Source organism: Pelecanus crispus, chromosome 7 (assembly GCF_030463565.1).
Source record: "Pelecanus crispus isolate bPelCri1 chromosome 7, bPelCri1.pri, whole genome shotgun sequence".
NCBI classification, from domain to species: domain Eukaryota; kingdom Metazoa; phylum Chordata; class Aves; order Pelecaniformes; family Pelecanidae; genus Pelecanus; species Pelecanus crispus.
Window position 1 is genome coordinate 17774430 of NC_134649.1, and position 20449 is coordinate 17794878.

The following is a 20449-nucleotide window of genomic DNA, read 5'->3' on the forward strand; positions in this document are numbered from 1 at the left end:
TACATACTCAATATGTCCTGAAGATAAAAGATAATCTTCCCAAATGACACAGAAGTTAATAAAGGAAACTCGTAAACATCTTAGAGTAAGAAAAGACAACAGAATTTCCATTGGGCTAGAATAGATTTTGCTTGACAAGTATGAAAATTTTCTGGTCTTCAAAATTAGCTTCAAATGATGTAAATGTATTTATTAAAAGCATTAAATAGATTTACTCCAAGCACTTCCCACTAAACATTTAACCAAACAGCACTTCTGCCATTACATATGATTTACAGATTTTTAATAAAACCAACCTCTTCAGGAAATGACAGAAAAGTTGAAAGTTTGCTAGTGTTTTCAAGACCTTCCACTTATACATACTCCTGTGCTTTGAAATTCTCAGTGCTTCAACATACCAGAACATTCATTCTGGAGCTAAAACAGATGTGCTTGCTTTATCCTGCTTTTAGCTACCCTATTAGCAGCTCAATTTTAGAGCAAAACAGTAGTGCAAAATAGCTATGTTTTCACATCTTTGAATACACATATGAAAAATAGAGGCTTAGAAATTCAATGTAGAAAACTTAATATACTGTACTTGTCACACTGGCATCCCAATCCTATGCCAAGCAAAGCTTTAATGTGATACACTTACAAAACAGACTGCATACTTCACAACCAAGCTTCTGTCTGCTTCCCAGCACGCAGACTGCTGTGAGAGAGCCAAGTGGTGACCACCCTACAGGAATCAGAGGCAACGTCTCAATGCTCTCTGTAGCCTCTGTTCACTGCAAAGAAGTCTTTAACCTGCTCATGAAATACAAAGCAGCTGTGGATGATGCTGTTTCAGACTGCCTCAGTCAATCTTCTTGAGTGGAATGTCTGCTTCTCTTTCCAAAAGACCTTCTCCTGCAGGAGTCCCACCAAACTACAGCAACCACCTCTCCTTCCCTGTCCTCCTTTATTCCTATTTATCTTTGCTAAAACAGTAGTTTTGGCAACACAGAAACAAGTTGTGAATTTGGGCTAAATTTCCAGAAAACAGTTTTTGATAATCTTTTCAGAATAGATCACTTTTACATCTTGTGTGCATGTTCAGAGTCCTGCATCCAACTCTCCCCTCTGCCAGAGGGGATGCAAACCCACTTCTCCTGCCTCATATGAGAACGTGGCAATTACTAAGCAGCAGAGTATTCTGAGTGGTGTAAGCTCAATCTCTACCAGTGATACGCATTCACATTTACAAATTTAGTAGGCAAGAATAGGACACAGGAACACTTGTCCTCTGTTACAGCCTACCTGCTTAGGAAGACAGCTGTTCCTTCTCTATACATTTGCATTAATGACTTTTTTAAAGCATGTTCCATAAAGGGGAAAAGCTCTGGAGAAGAGAAGGAAGGCAACATACTCACTATAGTCTGATAGAACACCCAAGAGGGAACTGTATGTTCAAAAAACATTCAAAAGAAGAACACTTGGGTTTTCCCAGGTTTCTAACCACTGAATTACTGACAAAAACAAATGTTACCACAGCCAACCTTTCATTCCCCTTGTACTGCTTTTGTTCAAGTATTTAACAATGTATTTATAAATTTTCATCCTGCTAAGAAAAAAAACAACCCATATTTTCTTGTTTTTATTAGGCTAAGAACATTCTGTCACAGGTTTCCAATTCAGCAACCAAATGAAGAAAAACATGCATGTCCTCTGAGCTTGTATCCAACTTTTTCCATATGGCTAGACAACATGCCTTACTAAATGAAAAAGCCAACATAGTGCTGATCTGGACAGCAGTGTAACAGTGAAGATACGTATTTTGTTTCCAAGACTAAAAAATGGTCTTCCCTGGTTTCACATTTTGAAATATGAGCAATAACCCTCTTTCTGAATCTCAGTGGCATATCTTTCCTGAAGAAAAGTCTCTGTAATCTCTTCGCAGTACCACATGACAAATTCAAAACGGGATTTCTCTCCCTTCTTTACAACTAGTTCTAGAGATACATATTACCTTCAGCCATCATGTATGAATGCCTTCAGTTTGTAACTGCTAATTTTTTGGGGCTGAAGCCAGAAGTAGGACTTCTTTTGTTTCAGATCAGCATCAACTTCTACAGTGTTCAGTTTAGGTTATATTATCTTGCCAATACATCTTTTTTTACTAAAAGCTCTGCAGAGAAGCAGCAGCATTTTGAGGCCTCCTCTGAAGCATGAGGGAAAAAGAATGTCAGTGATTAAACCCATGGTAGATTCTCATGCCTTAAATAGTGACAATTTTTAAAAGGCATTCATGAATCTTTTAGTGAAATATTCATATACGTGAGTATGTATCAATTTGAGATGCAAGGATTTTTGCTGACATACAAAAACAGGAAGCAGCAAAACTTTCCATGGGAGCACTGCCTCAAAAATGCTACTTATTTCTTTTAATGATCACTAATAAAATATTTTAATGAACCTGTAACATAAGTAAAGCCAGGTTTTGACAATATACTTTGTTGTTTGCTTCCATTAGCAGGTTTTCTCTATGCACCTACAGATAAATGAATCAGAATATCTGTGTATCAATTTGATCGTCCTAAAGAAAAGTCAGTTGTATAGACACAGCTGTTTCTAGGAAAAAGAATTTTTAAAGTTACCATATGGCACGCAGTAAACGCAAGTAAGTGACTCGAAAACACACAAAATCATTTAAAAGGGTCATAGGAATGTTCCCATATAGCACAGCAATTCACTGGTACTATGGTTGCATATAACTTCTTCAGTCAGTTCAAACAGTATCAAGCCAAGTGTCAGAACACAGATGGTCAAGAGTATACTTTTATATTGAACAAGTTTCCTGTTAGAAGACATACCTACTGCATAACTCAAAATCAGGAATTAATGGGCTTTTTAGCCTTCAAAACTTCTATATGCAATAGAAGGTTATTACTTCAAAAACCCAAGCTAAATATGATCAAAATAAATTTTTCATTTGTTTGGTTTAAAATAATGTCTGGTAAATAAAGAGTTAAACTGATCCATCCACCTACCTACCCACATACATAAACAAAATTTATAGAAAAGCAATGTCTTTCATTTGACATTAAGGTTTTATTTTTATACCTATTCCAACTACAAATTAAAACCAAATTATATATTTGCATGAATGTTCTAAATAAGTATTTCTAGCTTACATGAAAACTAAGGCTAGATCTATCAATAGTTCAACTGAATTCCTAATGAATAAATTACAACAATCATGATAAAGTACCAAGAAGCAAGCTACTGATTACATAAAGTTTGAGAAATCTACTTTAAAAACCTCCCAGAAAAAATGAAACATTTTTCCTTCTTTGAACAGTGTAAAAATAACATGGATTTGCATAAAACAACATGAGAAAGGAGTCAGAAAGCTACACAAAATATACCAAGTATATAAAAAGATACAGAAATTCAACTGACTGCAGTGATGCTCCCTGATGGCAAGGGAGCCAGCTACTGCAGTCCCTTCATTGTTCTTGCCAAGCTAAGTCATTTTTTTAGTAAAACAGAAACAAAAGGCATGTTTCAATTCTGGAAATTATTCAAGAGAGGCAAAATGCTAAGCACCTCTCTAGCAGATTAATTAAAAGGGAAGGGCATATTAAAGATTCCTGCAGTTCATCTCCGATTTTTTTTTTAAATGCTTAATACCCATGAGTATTTAAGGAGATCTACTGCATTGGTACTTTAAGAACCTGAGGAACACAGACAAGTAGGTTGGAGCTCTCTGCAAAAAACATAATGCAGGTCAGCTTAAAATGTTCAAGTAGCTATTACCATAAAAGCCCCTACTAAGTATAACATTTTACAGAGAAAGCAGATACCACAACAACAGCATAGTGTTTCCAGTAATTAGAACACAAAGCATCTTTCTCCTATCCCAAATCAAATTATTTGATTCTAAGCAAAGAAGGCCAGTGGTGATTAAGGGATAAAAGAAGGACATACCAAACTGAAGATAATGCAGGCTTTTTTTTTTTTTTTTTTAGTATTGGCAGTAGTATAAATGCAGACTCCAAAAATGCACGAATATGAAAAAGCATAGAAGACAAATATTTCTATCTATTTATAACAAAATGCACTTGGTTACTTGAAACCCTGCTTTGAAAGTTGAGCTATTTTGCTTCTGCCATCTGGTTTGAAAGAGAAATAGCCATGAATATACCTTTCAGACTTTACTAATATACAGACAAGTAAAATTCAAGCGTGAAATAATCTAATCATCATAAGCAGAATCTGACTCAGCATTTTGTGTAACTCTACGAATACAGTGACGGTATGTTAAGTATGTACCTTCTGCAATGTTGCTTTAACAGATATCTAGTTTAACAGTAAAACTATTTTTAATTTTGATCATCATTGTAAACAGTATGATAATTTTAAAATTAAAATTATCAAGTTTCTTGGTAGAAAACTCATAGTACAACTACATTTAAATACAAAGGGTTTCAAGAATGTTTATGTTTAAGTAGAAAATACACAATGGCTTGATTATGCTATCTGATATATTAGGGAAAAGAAAAAAAAAGTATCTGTACTCATAGTGTTCAAACTTAAATTTTAATGAAATACAGCTCCAATAGGATACTTTTAAATTACTGATAGAAAGCAAACTGCTATTTCCCTTACCTAGATATATTGTTGAAGCTGAGGAACAGACGTTGGAGACGGGGCAAAGTATCCACATCTTTCTAGAAGGAAAGATAGAGGCATAAATTCAGTAGCTGAAAGTAGCTTTTGAACCTTTCTACTTTGCCTGATTAAATACTTTCATTTCTATACACTATAACCTTGCTGCACCATTGATTTCTGCTGAACATGCAGCTCTGTTTCTCCCTAGTGCAGACTGCAAGGGAGTGTTTCAGTGCAGATATCCACTCTGCAGAACAAGCTGCATCACTTGCAAAGCAAATGATGTTAAAGAAAAGAGGATAAGGCTGCTGCTGGTTTCTGAACAGGCTTTTGGGAAATAAGCCAAGGTGCTGTCTCAGCATTTAAGCTGCAGGATAAACACACTGTAAAAAAAAAAAGTTTATTTTGTGACCATGCTGAAATAAGGTTTTTGAAGTGCAATACAGCAGTGCAATTAGCACTACCAAACAGCTCTTCTGCCAGAGAATGATCTGAAGGACTCTGTCAGCTTTACCATTAAAATTTGTAAGAAGGAATGAGTTTCCAGAATGAGTAATTGTGAATTTAATATATGCCATTATAGACCTTTGCAGAAAACCTCTATATAGCAAATAGCTCAAATATTAGTAAGATTAAACATATCAAGTAAGATCAAACTTCATTTATGAAATATAAATCCATAATGGCCAGACAGCACAGTCTGCAGTGATTCATATACCAGTCAGACTGCACACCTAACCCCACAGTTTTAAGTCTGCATCTCCTTATCCTACAAAGGAGCACACTCCAACTTGCAACCAGTGGACACAAACCTGTTACTTACAGCTCGGGGAAGTGTCACAGGGCTCACTATCTTGATTTTAGCCACAAATTCAAATCCACAGCCCTTCCTGCCTCCATCTGATTTGTGACATGTCTACATAGCATTCCAGAAACAGAAATAATTCATTCTATCCAAACAGGTGAACATAAGGCAGCTCTAAACAAACCATGCAGCTGCTATTAATGAAACGCTGATTGTGAGCTAACAAGCATTGCTGAGGGTCATAGCTCTGTATGAAATAAGCAGGGTGTCGTGGTTTAGTCCCAGCCAGCAACTAAGCACCATGCAGCTGCTCGCTCACTCCCCCTACCCTGATGGGATGGGGGAGAGAATCGGAGGAGTAAGAGTGAGAAACACTCCTGGGTTGAGATAAGAACAGTTTAATAATTGAAATAAAGTAAAATAATAATAATAACAATATAATAATAATAGTAATAATAATATACAAAGCAAGTGATGCACAATGCAATTGCTCACCACCCGACGACCAATACCCAGACAGTTCCCAAGCAGCGGCCGCTGCTCCCTGGCCACCCCCCCCCCAGTTTATATACTGAGCATGACGTCATATGGTATGGAATAGCCCTTTGGTCAGTTTGGATCAACTATTCTGGCTGTGCCCCCTCCTAGTTTCTTGTGTACCTGGCAGAGCATGGGAAGCTGAAAAGTCCTTGACTAGCATAAGCAGTACTCAGCAACAACTAAACCATCAGTGTGTTATCAACATTCTTCTCATCCTAAATCCAAAACACAGCACTGTGCCTGCTACTAGGAAGAAAATTAACTCTATCCCAGCCGAAACCAGGACAGTATCCACCCCTTATTCTATACCATCTACGTCATGCACAGGCCCTCCCCTTTCCAATGTGTTCCAATTAATCACCACCGCTTTCCCTATCTTGATATACACACAGATATCATTCCCTTCGTCTATGGCCCATCCCTCTAAAATGTCCATTGAGTTCATTTAGCCCATGACTTTGGGTTCCATCTGTCATCACAGTCTTTCAGAGCAGGAGAGGTGGTGTGCAGTGTTGGACTGTTGCATGCTGAAGTCAGTTCTCATTCCAATATGGTTTCATCAAAGTTCATTTTCATTAAGCTGGGCAATTCTTACTGCAATACCATTGATGTGGCATATAGCAATCATAATATACAGTATTATATACTTAATATTAACCTACTATATTATTATATTAACATGCAGTTAAGAGATAACATACAGTTAAGACATAACATACAGTATTATAAAGCAATTAATATCATACAATTCAGTTCATTAGCTATTTTCACCCAAAATCAAATTGCCTTGAGGTACACATTGGGCTTCCCCATCCTTTCGCATCACCCACCAAGTGCACCCAGGTCCTTGAGCAAAAGCAATCCCACGAATGGGTTTGCCTTTGCCAGAGGGGGAAGTAACCCAGACTGTCTTCCCCAGCATATTTTTCACGTGCACTACAGGAACTTTATCTCCTTCTACAGTACGTAGAAGTTTTGATTGGGCAGGGCCAGCTCGATTGGCAGATCCCCTGGTGTTGACTAACCAGGTGGCTTTTGCCAAATGCGTATCCCAATGTTTAAACGTCCCACCACCCATTGCTCTCAGGGTAGTCTTTAACAATCCATTGTATCGCTCAATTTTCCCGGAGGCTGGTGCATGGTAAGGGATGTGATACACCCACTCAATGCCGTGCTCTTTGGCCCAGGTGTCTATGAGGTTGTTTCGGAAATGAGTCCCGTTGTCTGACTCAATTCTTTCTGGGGTGCCATGTCGCCACAGGACTTGCTTTTCAAGGCCCAGGATGGTGTTCCGGGCGGTGGCATGGGGCACGGGATATGTTTCCAACCATCCAGTGGTTGCTTCCACCATGGTGAGCACATAGCGCTTGCCTTGGCAGGTCTGTGGGAGCGTGATGTAATCAATCTGCCAGGCCTCCCCATATTTATATTTCAGCCATCGTTCACTATACCCAAGGGGCTTGAACTGCTTGGCTTGCTTGATTGCAGCGCATGTTTCACACTCATGAATAACCTGTGCAATACTGTCCATAGTTAAGTCCACCCCTCGATCACGAGCCCATTTATACGTTGCATCCCTTCCTTGATGGCCTGAGGCGTCATGGGCCCACCGAGCTATAAATAATTCACCCTTATGTTGCCAGTCCAAATCCACCTGAGCCACTTCAATCTTAGCAGCCTGATCTACTTGCTGGTTGTTTTGATGTTCTTCAGTGGCACGACTCTTAGGTACATGAGCATCTACATGACGAACTTTTACAACCAGGTTCTCTACCCGGGCAGCAATATCTTGCCACAATGCGGCAGCCCAGATTGGTTTGCCTCTGCGCTGCCAGTTGCTCTGCTTCCATTGCTGCAGCCACCCCCACAGGGCATTTGCCACCATCCATGAGTCAGTATAGAGATAAAGGACTGGCCACTTTTCTCTTTCAGCAATATCTAAAGCCAGCTGGATGGCTTTCACCTCTGCAAACTGACTCGACTCCCCTTCTCCTTCAGCAGTTTCTGCGACTTGTCGTATAGGACTCCATACAGCAGTTTTCCACCTCCGATGCTTTCCCACAAGACGACAGGACCCATCAGTGAACGGGGCATATTGCTTTTCATTTTCTGGCAATTTATTATACAGTGGGGCCTCTTCAGCACGTGTCACCTCCTCCTCTGGTGATATTCCAAAATTTTTGCCTTCTGGCCAGTCCATGATCACTTCCAAGATTCCTGGGCGACTGGGGTTTCCTATTCGAGCCCGTTGTGTGATCAATGCAACCCACTTACTCCATGTAGCATCAGTTGCATGATGTGTAGAGGGGACCCTCCCTTTGAACATCCAGCCCAACACCGGCAGTCGGGGTGCCAGCAGGAGCTGTGCTTCAGTACCAACCACTTCTGAAGCAGCTCGAACCCCTTCATATGCTGCCAGTATCTCTTTCTCAGTTGGAGTATAGCGGGCTTCGGATCCTCTGTATCCCTGACTCCAAAACCCTAGGGGTCAACCTCGAGTCTCCCCTGGTGCTTTCTGCCAGAGGCTCCAGGTAGGGCCATTCTCCCCGGCTGCGGTGTAGAGCACATTTTTAATATCCTGCCCTGCCCGGACTGGCCCAAGGGCTACTGCATGAACTATCTCACGTTTAATTTGTTCAAAGGCTTGTTGTTGCTCAGGGCCCCATTTGAATTCATTCTTCTTCCGGGTCACTTGATAGAGAGGGCTTACGATCTGGCTGTAATTTGGAATATGCATTCTCCAAAACCCCACAACGCCTAAGAAAGCTTGTGTTTCCTTTTTGCTAGTTGGTGGGGACATAGCTGTTATTTTGTTGATCGCATCCATTGGGATCTGACGACGTCCATCTTGCCATTTTATTCCTAAAAACTGGATCTCCTGTGCAGGCCCCTTGACCTTACTCTGTTTTATGGCAAAACCAGCCTTCAGAAGGATTTGGACTATTTTCTTTCCCTTCTCAAAAACTTCTTCTGCTGTGTTGCCCCACACAATGATGTCATCAATGTACTGCAGATGTTCTGGAGCTTCACCCTGTTCCAGTGCTGTCTGGATCAGTCCATGGCAAATGGTGGGGCTGTGCTTCCACCCCTGGGGCAGTCGGTTCCAGGTGTACTGAACACCCCTCCAGGTAAAAGCAAACTGGGGCCTGCACTCTGCTGCCAAAGGGATGGAGAAAAATGCATTAGCAATATCAATTGTGGCATACCACTTAGCTGCCTTTGACTCCAGTTCATATTGAAGTTCTAGCATGTCTGGCACGGCAGCACTCAGCGGCGGTGTAACTTCGCTCAGGCCACGATAGTCCACTGTTAGTCTCCACTCCCCATTAGACTTTCGCACTGGCCATATGGGACTGTTAAAGGGTGAGCGAGTCTTGCTGATCACTCCCTGACTCTCCAGTCGATGAATCAGGTTATGGATGGGAATCAGGGAGTCTCGGTTGGTGCGATATTGCCGCCTGTGCACAGTTGTGGTAGCAATCGGCACCTGTTGTTCCTCAACCTTCAGCAACCCTACAATCAAAGGGTCCTCTGAGAGACCGGGCAAGGTGGACAACTGTTTAATTTCCTCTGTCTCCAAAGCAGCTATACCAAAAGCCCACCGGTACCCTTTTGGGTCCTTGAAATACCCTCTCCTGAGGTAGTCTATGCCAAGGATGCACGGAGCGTCTGGGCCAGTCACAATGGGGTGCTTTTGCCACTCATTCCCAGTTAGGCTCACTTCAGCTTCCAGTACAGTTAGCTGTTGGGATCCCCCTGTCACTCCAGAAATACAAATGGGTTCTGCCCCTCTATAGTTTGATGGCATTAGCGTGCACTGTGCACCAGTGTCCACTAGAGCCTTATACTCCTGTGGGTCTGACGTTCCAGGCCATCGAATCCACACAGTCCAGTAAACCCGGTTGTCCCTTTCCTCCACCTGGCTGGAGGCAGGGCCCCTCTAACACTGGTCACAGTATTCGCTGTTCACTTCCTGTAAATGTGAATCAAAAGTCCCCTGATCAAGGTCGGAAGTAAAATTAGCCCTCTTACTCTGTCTCGGGAACTGCTCACTGGAAACTGGAGCTGCAATTTTCCTGGGAGAACCGCCTTTTCTAATAGTTTTTCCTTGCAACTCATGTACCCGTGCCTCTAAGGTTGAGGTGGGTTTTCCATCCCACTTTCTCATGTCCTCTCCATAATCACGCAGGTAAAACCACAGGGTGCCCCGTGGTGTGTATCCTCTATATCCTCTCTCTTGAGCATAGGGACGTTGACTCCTAATGGCTGAGACACTGGTCCGTGCAGGTGGGGAGTAGGACAGATCCTCTCTGAGTTGTTGGAACTCTTGGCACATTTTTTCAGACAGTTTTTCCACAGCCGAGACACAGGCCCGTAGGGAGGAAGAGAGCTTTTCTTCATAGTCCCGGAGTTGTCTAGCCACTTCATCCACCGTTGGTGCCTCGTCGTCTTTCCAGGCTAGTATTGCCAACGAGTTGGAATACGATGCTGGTGCGCTCCGTACCACCTTCCGCCACATGGATTGTGTACACCTGACTTCATATGGGTCTTTGGTTAACTGCTCATCATTCAGGTCACTGTAAATCACCTCCAGCACGCCTAATTCCCTCAGGTACTGGATACCTTTCTCTACGGTGGTCCATTTGCTTGGGCGGTATAAAACATCCTCCTTGAAGGGATACCTTTCCTTCACGCTTGACAGAAGTCGCCTCCAGAGGCTGAGCGGTTTTGCCCCTTTTCCAATTGCTTTGTCAATGCCCCCTTCCCTGGAAAGGGATCCCAGCTGCTTGGCTTCCCTACCCTCTAAATCCAGGCTACTGGCCCCGTTATCCCAGCATCGGAGCAGCCAGGTGATGATGTGCTCGCCTGGATGACGACCGAAATCTTTTCGCATATCTCGCAGCTCACTCAGGGATAGGGATCGGGTGGTCACCATCTCATTTATGGGTTCTTCCTCCTCTGGTTCTCGTGACGGCCCTGGTTCATCTTCATCCCTTACTAAACGAACCGATTTCCTCGTGTATTTTTTTCTTCTGTATAGGGGCAACTGATACCGGTGCAGGTTGGTTCTCTGCTTTAGCCGCAGTGCCTGCCATTGGGGTTGGAGTGGCTGCAGTACCTGTGGTGGGTGTTGGAGTAGCCGCAATGCCTGTGGTGGGTGTTGGAGTAGCTGCAGTGCTTGTGGCTGTGGTTGGAGTAGCCACAGTGCTCATGGCTGTGGTTGGAGTAGCCACAGTGCCTGTTGTTTTGTCATCAGATCCAGAGACCCTCTCTTTCCCTTGAGGGTACTGAATAGTGTTGAACAGGGCTCTATAAGCATGGGCCAGTCCCCAGCATGTTGCAATGAGTTGTGTCTCTTTGGAGTTGCCAGGGTGAGAACATACTTCTTCCAAATACTTTACTAGTTCTTCAGGATTCTGCACTTGTTCAGGGGTGAAGTTCCAAAACACTAGAGGTCCCCACTGCCCTAGGTACTTGCGCATACGATCCCACACACCCTGCCACTCATAACTCTCCAGCCTTGGGGCAGATCTCTGGATGATATTCTTAAATTGCTTACTAACCTTTGTCAAAACCAAAACAATATTCCCAAGAAGTATCAATAGAAGTATCTTATCTGCCCAGGGATGTTCAAAATACTGAAAACTTTCTGTAACGAAGGAGGAAGCATTATAGAATAAGGTAATGAAGGTGCCATTCTGTAGTTCCTCCACAACAAACGTCTCCGAGGGAAAGGTATAATTGCTAACTCTCTCCATGAGGTGGTACCCGAAGTACAGTAATGACTTGTGTATAAAACCCAGATACAAAACCATGCTCAAGGTCAGGATTTTGATAAGGAACCTCCCAATCAAAACATCCTTAATCACTACAGAGCATAGCGCAATGCACAGACCAACACCAAGCTTTAACATGCACAGCCAAGAAAAGAACATGGTACAGATCAGATGAACTAATATCATGACCGGCAACTGTTAACAGACTCCTTAATACACTCTAGTTAATCTGTTCTTATCTCAAACCCTTCGTGCCCCACGTTGGGCGCCAAAAAGGACTGTCGTGGTTTAGTCCCAGCCAGCAACTCAGTACCACGCAGCTGCTCGCTCACTCCCCCTACCCTGATGGGATGGGGGAGAGAATCGGAGGAGTAGGAGTGAGAAACACTCCTGGGTTGAGATAAGAACAGTTTAATAATTGAAATAAAGTAAAATAATAATAATAACAATATAATAATAATAGTAATAATAATATACAAAGCAAGTGATGCACAATGCAATTGCTCACCACCCGACGACCGATACCCAGACAGTTCCCGAGCAGCGGTCGCTGCTCCCCGGCCAACCCCCCCAGTTTATATACTGAGCATGACGTCATATGGTATGGAATAGCCCTTTGGTCAGTTTGGATCAACTATTCTGGCTGTGCCCCCTCCCAGTTTCTTGTGCGCCTGGCAGAGCATGGGAAGCTGAAAAAGTCCTTGACTAGCATAAGCAGTACTCAGCAACAACTAAAAACATCAGCATGTTATCAACATTCTTCTCCTACTAAATCCAAAACACAGCACTATGCCTGCTGCTAGGAAGAAAATTAACTCTATCCCAGCCGAAACCAGGACACAGGGGTTATTAGCTGAGGTCTGCAGTTGCAAAACTCCTGGTTCAGAGCTGTTCTGAATCCTCCCAGATCAGACCATGGAAAGACTGAGTTCACAACAGAATACAGCTGGACATCCCCTCTGTCCCTAAGGCTACTTAGCGTTGATGCTTAAAGGGGTGGGTGCATGTTGTGGTTTAGCTCCTGTCAGCAACCAAGCACCACACAGCTGCTCGCTCACCCTCCCCCTGCGGTGGGAGTGGGCGAGGACTGGAAGGGCAAAAGTAAGAAAACTCGTGGGTTGAGATAAGAACAGTTTAACAATGGAAATAAAATAATAATAATAAATTGTAAAAGGAGAACAAGAGATAGGGAGGAAACAAAACCCAGGAAAAACAAGTGATGCAACCCCTCACCACCCGCCAAACAACGCCCAGCCGCCAGTTCCCGAGCAGCCATCGCTGCCCCCCAGCCAACTTCCCCCCATTTATACACTGAGAATGATGTCATATGGTATGTAATAGCCCTTTGGTCAGTTTGGATCAACTGCCTTGGCTGTGCCCCCTCCCAGATTCTTGTGCACCTGGCAGAACATGGGAAGCTGAAAAAGTCCTTGACTAGTGGAAGCAGTACTTAGCAACAACTAAACCATCAGTGTGTTATCAGCATTCTTCTCCTACTAAATCCAAAATACAGCACTATGCCAGCTGCTAGGAAGAAAAATTAACTGTCCCAGCTGAAATCAGGACAGTGCGCATGATACAGGTGGATATACACATGAAGACAGGCATTATAGAGTTTTGCACAGTAATTCTTAAACAGCAAGGACTTTAACTAATCAAAGAATTTTGCATTGGAGAATACAAAGTAATTTCCCCTGAAAACAAATTTCCATAACCACCATAATATGTTGCTGTCCTGTAAAATACGTTGCAAGTCTCACAGGCGTGACAGCAAACACCTTAAGTAGGATTAAAAAAAAATCCCCCAGCTACCTCAGTTTTGATACAAATTCATATAGGGCAGTGGACATACAGGGCAGGTGTTCTTTTATGAAAAGATGGTGAAGACCTTGATCAGTCCTCCTTCAAGTCTAAGGTCAAGCTGCAGATGACAAAAACCAAAATTCTGAGCTTTTAATACCTCAAAGCAATCAAGCAGGTCTGTCTTTCAAACAAAAATATAGTTCATCTTCCTAACAGTGGACCCTAATTCACAACTGTAAATAGAAATTCCATAATTTATGATATGTATAGACAAATGCTTTAATGCTATATGAGACACTTTGTAATCATTTATTCTGTTGCCATTCTTCAGAATAGTCAGAATTCTTGAAGACACTTCCAATCCTGCAAGATATTATTCTGCTAAAAACCAAGCCTCAAGACTGCCTTTTTAAATCCTACAGCTTTAGATGAACTACAGTTTGTTCTTACCAAAATTACTTGTGATTCAAGGATTTCCAGTCTCTAATGAATACCTCAAAGACAAAAGATGGTCCCAAAATTGTTAATCTAAGGCCAGTGGACTGTAAAAGAAGATTATATGTTTAATTGCTCAAACAAACTATAATCCAGTTGGATAACTTGAATTATTGAATATAGTTAACTGCAATGGGTATGGAGTTCAGTATGGAACCTCATTTTGTTTGACAAATGAGAATATCATCTTTCCTACACAAGGATAATACACTTAGAGCAGGTGAAAAATAAGGAAGGTTCACAAAGAATGCACTGAAATTTATTTAAATATTACATCAATTTTATTTCATTATTTTGGGAGGGCAAACTTGTTTTTAAATTGAGGTTAGATTCTTTCATTTAAAGGAATAATCAAGTTTTAAAAGCTTGATACATAATAGTGTTGTCATAGCAACTGAGTAACTAAAACACAGTCCAAAACAAAAAACACAGAAACCAAATTCTTTTAATGAACTTAGAGTGAAAATTTTGCAGTTAAGTGTTACATCATAACTGTATCATGATTAAAATTACACACACACACACACACACCCCCCGCACAGTCAACCGTAAGAAAACCTAAGCCTCATCTTAAAGGAAAGAAATCTAAATGCCCTCCCTCAACTACTTAAGTACTCCAGCAATAATAAAACTATATCTTGGATATTCTTTCCATAAAATGATATATTTGTTTCTATGTTTCTGGATTTTCAGTAATTTCATATTGCAGCAAATTCTGAATTTCAATACAGAAGTAGTGCAGCTTTAATTTTTATAAAAAAATTAAAACAAATTTAAGTAAAAAAATACATGTACATTGCTGGGCACAGAGGAAAAAACAACACCTAACATTAAAATAAGAAAAAGATTTTATTGTAGGAAAGAGACATATATTTACTTTAGGTTTCAGACAGTATGACATGTCCAAGACTTGACTTCATACGATTTAAGAGTCCTTCTCTAGAGGAAGGAGAGTTAGTGTCGTACTTGCTAAAATCACCATCCAATTAAAAACAAAACAAAAAACCACACACCCCACGCACTATTCCATTAGAATTTAACCAGGGCAAAAACCAAACCAACCAACCAACAACAACAAATAAAAAACAATTAGACAAAATAAAGTACTTCCCTGAACAGAACATCATCTTCTGAAACACTGTCTCTGGCCAGGAAAGACTAAAACATTGAGATACAACACAGAGGCCAAACCTGTAACTCACTAATTTCATGCTGACTCTCCATTTGTGACAACAGGAAGCAAGGAGAAAGTACAAGCTACACTTAAGAGGAGTGAAAAGGCAGTAGCTACAAGCAAGGAAGAGAATTCTAGGTAACATAACTGATACAGGGGGAAGGTACACTAACAGAATCAGCAATGAGCAGAAATTCCTTATTTTTGAAGTGTAAAAACAATTCATACATGGCAAATAGCAGAAATTTGAGAAAGGAAAGGCTCACCAGCAATAGGAGGCCAAGAACTAAAGGAATGAGAAGGGCCAGAAAAATATAGCTATTTAAGTAGACTTACTGTATTATTTTAAAATTGTTCAAAATCATCTACTTGCCATACCTGAACTACAACTCATAAATTGCAAAGGGAAAAAGCTTTATTTTGTAGAACATAAAGACTTTCAATGCCAGGTTAAAGCTTCAATTGAGAAATTCTGCTTTTAAGATCAATACCTATTTTCTCTGCATTTGCCCCAGAAATATTAATAAGGAGATGAAATTTAAGATGGTCTGACTGCTTAGCTGAGCTACAGAAATTGAGAGGGTTTGTTTCTAGGAAACAAACTTGTATGGAAGAAAAGTGTCTACATTTGTATGTTAGAACCACAAAGCTTCTTCAGAATCTTCCCCCACCCCCACAGAACCATCTTGAGCTATCAAGATTTGAATCACTATAAGTGATCACATCTAAACAAAACACCACCAGAAATAAATTGTTGTTTGTTTCACCCTTATGGTGCAAAAGTATTGCAGCAGAGCAACGTAATATGGGAAAACACAAGATTTCACAGATCTGAAATGCTGATATGGTTTAAACAAGTTACAGTAATAGTGCATTTTGTTAAAAACAAAGAAAAAGAAGAAAAAGAAAAAGAGACAAGTTTTGTTCCTTACTATAGCAGAGACTTGATTATGACGAAGGTTGAGCTCTGTGAGTGAATCCAGTCCATTAAGGTTTTCTACAACGGTTAGTAGGTTTCTGGCAAGGTTTAGCACTCTCAGTTCACTCAAATGACTGATGTTTTCTATTTTAGTAATCTGTGAAAGAGGTATAATTATGAACATGCATACTGTGTTTTATACAGGTATACAATAGATATATGTAGTGCATATTTTTTTTTAAAAAGTATACATGAACAATCAACTTCATAGTGTGCTTCTTGCTTATTTTTTCTAAACCATGATAGTCATGTCATAAATTGCTGAAAACAAGCTACAGTCTGCTAGAGATTAAGTACTAGTATTCACTTCACTAATATCTTTCTAGTCATACTGCAGTAAAATCAGTCAACAGTTCCTTCCTTACCATCAGAAATTACGTTACTTCAGATGTGCTGTTCCATAGCAGCAACCTCGAAGACACCATAAAACTAAGATGACACTGATGATATCACGGTATGCCAAAACGGGGAAATTTTGTGCACAGCTGATCCTTAGTTTGTCTGCAAAGGCACTCAAACACACATCTGAATCTCCTGGTACCGATGCTCCAAGAACATGCGGCATCATATCTGCCTACCATCACAGAACTCTGCACCAATTTCCCTTTGTGCCTCTTAAAAAGCTAGTAGCAGCATTCACAGCTCTATCTACAGGAGCTCCACAGACAGACTTTCCAGCAGGTCATGAGGACAGGAACCTGCTGTAAGTCAGGGGCAAGGAGCAGCCACAGCCCTCTAGAGAAGAAAGCAATTCTGAAACTGGAACTTGTAAGGAAGTTCTACGAGCAGGTAATTGCTAGAATCAGTAAGACATGCTCAAAAGTTAGAAAAGAAAGCAGCAGCATCCTTAGTCTGGATACACAGCACATTTTCTTGACAGTCCCCCAGCACTTCTTTGGCAACTTGCAGCTTCCTGTGATTAGAAAATGGAGGGATCAAACAAAGCAACTAAACAGTACTACTACAGTAAACCGGCAGCTGCCCAAGGTTTGTTTTTATACTTAATACTCTATTCTAAAGATTCAGGTGATATTGACCAAAAAAAACCAACAACCCAACACTAAACCATCAAAAGAGTAATAAAGTAGTAATAGCTACTGCCCCTTAATTTTATTTCTGACTCCTAGAAATGCAACTGTGTTTTACAAAGGCTTATTTGTAATTATTATTGCTCTGTTGACACAATCTGGCTTCATTTTCTGCTGCTTGTATTTCTCAGAGTGATCCACTCACGGTTCTCTATCCAGATATTTATTTCTCATAGTGGTCTGGGATCTGTCCTCCAGCATCTATCCAGACATTTACGCAGGACTTGCATACAGCAACATATCACGGAGAAGATGAAGCATTGCCACTGCACAGGGGGCTATTCCTATCATATTCTTACCGAAACCCATGCTATATGGCATAAAGAAGACAGCAGGTTTTCCTGTGGAAATTACTTCAGCCTTCCACAACGCGTGGCAGTGCATCCAAGGATACAGTGCACAAAGCTGTAACAAGTATAATGAATTCCCTTTCAATTGGAAAGATCATCTGCTGGACCGCTGTAAGCTCCCTTCGACACCCTCTGCTCAGGCACGCTATTCCTCCTCAAAGCTGCCAACAGCAATTAGATGCAGACAAGCAAGACAGCGACTGGTGTCACACACCTTCCCAGCGATAATGAACTTTCCGATGCTTTAGACCAGTACAAATCTGGCCATGCCCATTTCCAGAAAGTGTCTAGCAGAGGTAAGGTAGCTGTTATTTAAGTTTCAGAACACATAATGTTGTTGGTAATTTTCATATAGATACACATGCATGTACACGTATATATATGTATGTATATATCTATAAGTCTATGACATATGACCTGAATATGCTGTTATAAAAAAGCATTTCAGCATTTTTCCACTAAAAAGCATACAAAAGTAGATAGCAAAACCAAAATTAAACAACATCTTAAACCAACTTGTGATTCAACTGTTAAACTACTGTGCATCATCTGTTTATGTGTATTACATACAGAAAATAAAAATTATCAGGATACAAAAATACCACCATTTAGAACAATATATTTAGACAGAAAGACTTGTAAAAGCAAAGCCAAGAGCAGATGGTTAGCATGAAGCACAGAGACCTCTGCAGATGTCTGCTTAGCTAGAATTACAGCATGCCACAATGTAGGACATTAATCCTGGCACTTTACTGCTATCACAAAGATAACTATTTCATCAGCAATGTATACAGATACTCTTTATCACTTTACTAAGTTTTAAGATTAACTCTACTGGATTTTCTCTGTTTCAATTATGCATACACACATGAACATACACCAGCTTATAGTACATACTATTAGGTGCAGATTAGATAACAAGTCATTATCACTTTTTTTAGATTATTCCAATATTTCTTTTACTAAGAAGAAATTATATCTATGACTATATTCTATTAATTATAAATAAAGGATTATTATTAACCATTTTTAGTTGCTTTTTCAAATACATAAGTCAAAGACTTTACTTGTAAATATCGAACAAAAACACTATTCCATTTTCTTGTTTGCTTGTATGTTTGAATACTTAGCTATGAAATAGATGTATCTCAGAAAAGATTGTTATGCACCACATTAATTACTGATGAGTGATTAACTGCACAAAAGTTGCATCTTTTAACACACATTTCTGAGATAACTGAAAAGAAGTCCATGCCTGAAAAATCAAGTTGCATTTTTTTTTTCCTTTTACTTACATTCTTGAACTTCTAGCAAGGAAAATAATTCACAGAACTAAACAGAACACAAAAAACAACTCTAACAACTTTTTAAAAATTAAAGCATTATAGAATAAATTTCATTCTAAAAGTTAGAATGAAATTCAAGTTCAACTTGACTCAACTTTAATGTATTAGTTCACTGGAAGACAGAGTAAAGCCCATTTTAACCTTATCAAAAATAAAAAGCTTTTAAAGAGATTTATATTGAACATGTACCATTTATACTATTTACCTTGATAGCAAAGATCAAGCCAACAAACAGCGTTCTCTCCGCAGACTATTCAGAAGTGTGCTTGGAAGCGCACTATTTAGAAATTAAATGTTTAATTCAAAATTAAATGTAAGTTGTAGTGCATTAAATATACCATGCACACAATCATGTGCAGGGTCTCTGATGTAGTATTATATGTCCATATTAGTGTGCTTATAACCACAGAAACAGAGTCTCTACATAAAAATTTAATTAAATGTTATTAAGATGCTGTATCTTCTTACAAATTTTTTACAGAAGCCTTAAGTCATGTACAAAACCAGGTAAAGAGTAGTAATATGACAAGGGAATTCACATTTTATCCTTTTTTGTAAAGTGTAGGCATTGAGTGCAAATTTCAGTAGGCATTACATTGATTTTTTGGTTTTGACCTTCTTTTGGATATTTATTATATGAAGAGATTTTCTTCAATTAGTAATGCATTTAAAAGCTTGATTTGGAAGAAAAGAAGTCATTCAAGGTTTATCACTAAGCACTGTGGAATACTACACCTCAATGTTCTAAAGCACGTCCAGTTCCAAGTACATTTCTCACTTGGGTGGGAGAAGTCTCAAAGTTCAGACCAAACCGTATTATCCAAAAAACTCAGCGCACAAAAATACTTTCCTAAAAGTGAACAAAAATGAAATTTTCCTCCTCCTGTTTTTCTTCACCTCCAACCTCTTGGAAACATTCCAGTCTTAGAAGTTTCACAATCTGCATTCCATCTATAGGATTGATTTACACCCCAAGAACGAGGGACGGAGGGACTAAGACTGAAACAGGAATCTAGCTTTCCTCTTAACTGCTACAACTCCATGAACATTAACAAAAATAATTTCTAGCTAGGCTCTAGCACTATTTTTGAAAAATAAGATTAATAATACTGATATTCTGGCCATAACCTATTTGGGTATATATATTCTGTATCTATTGAGAGTGACTACTGAGATTTCTTACCTTATGTAGAACTAATGTGTATAATGAAAGAATTAACATTTTTTGTTAATGTATTTCAAATACCTTTAATATAACTTGTACACAAGATTTAATTGATCAACGATCCTCTGAGATCACAGGCAGCATAAGAGACACGTGCATTAACAATAGCTTTGAACACCAAAAAAAAAACCAAAAAATTGTTGCAAGCACCTTAGAATATTCCTGTAGTGAATTCAGCTACTGAAGTAAGAATGAAAACTATTTGGTCAGATATTATGTAATGGATATTACA

At 39.9% G+C, this 20449-nt stretch overlaps 1 protein-coding gene across 2 annotated transcripts in view; it reads right to left on the reverse strand.

Moving 5' to 3' along the window:
• LRRC49 (leucine rich repeat containing 49) overlaps positions 1-20449 on the reverse strand; it is a 63213-nt gene that overhangs the window by 28498 nt on the left and 14266 nt on the right. For both annotated transcript variants that reach the window (XM_075714153.1, XM_075714152.1), the window contains 2 exons: positions 16162-16305; positions 4633-4694 (listed from right to left, as the gene is read on the reverse strand). In XM_075714153.1, coding sequence (XP_075570268.1) covers positions 4633-4694; positions 16162-16305 — 206 coding nt within the window. The remainder of the gene's footprint in view (positions 1-4632; positions 4695-16161; positions 16306-20449) is intronic.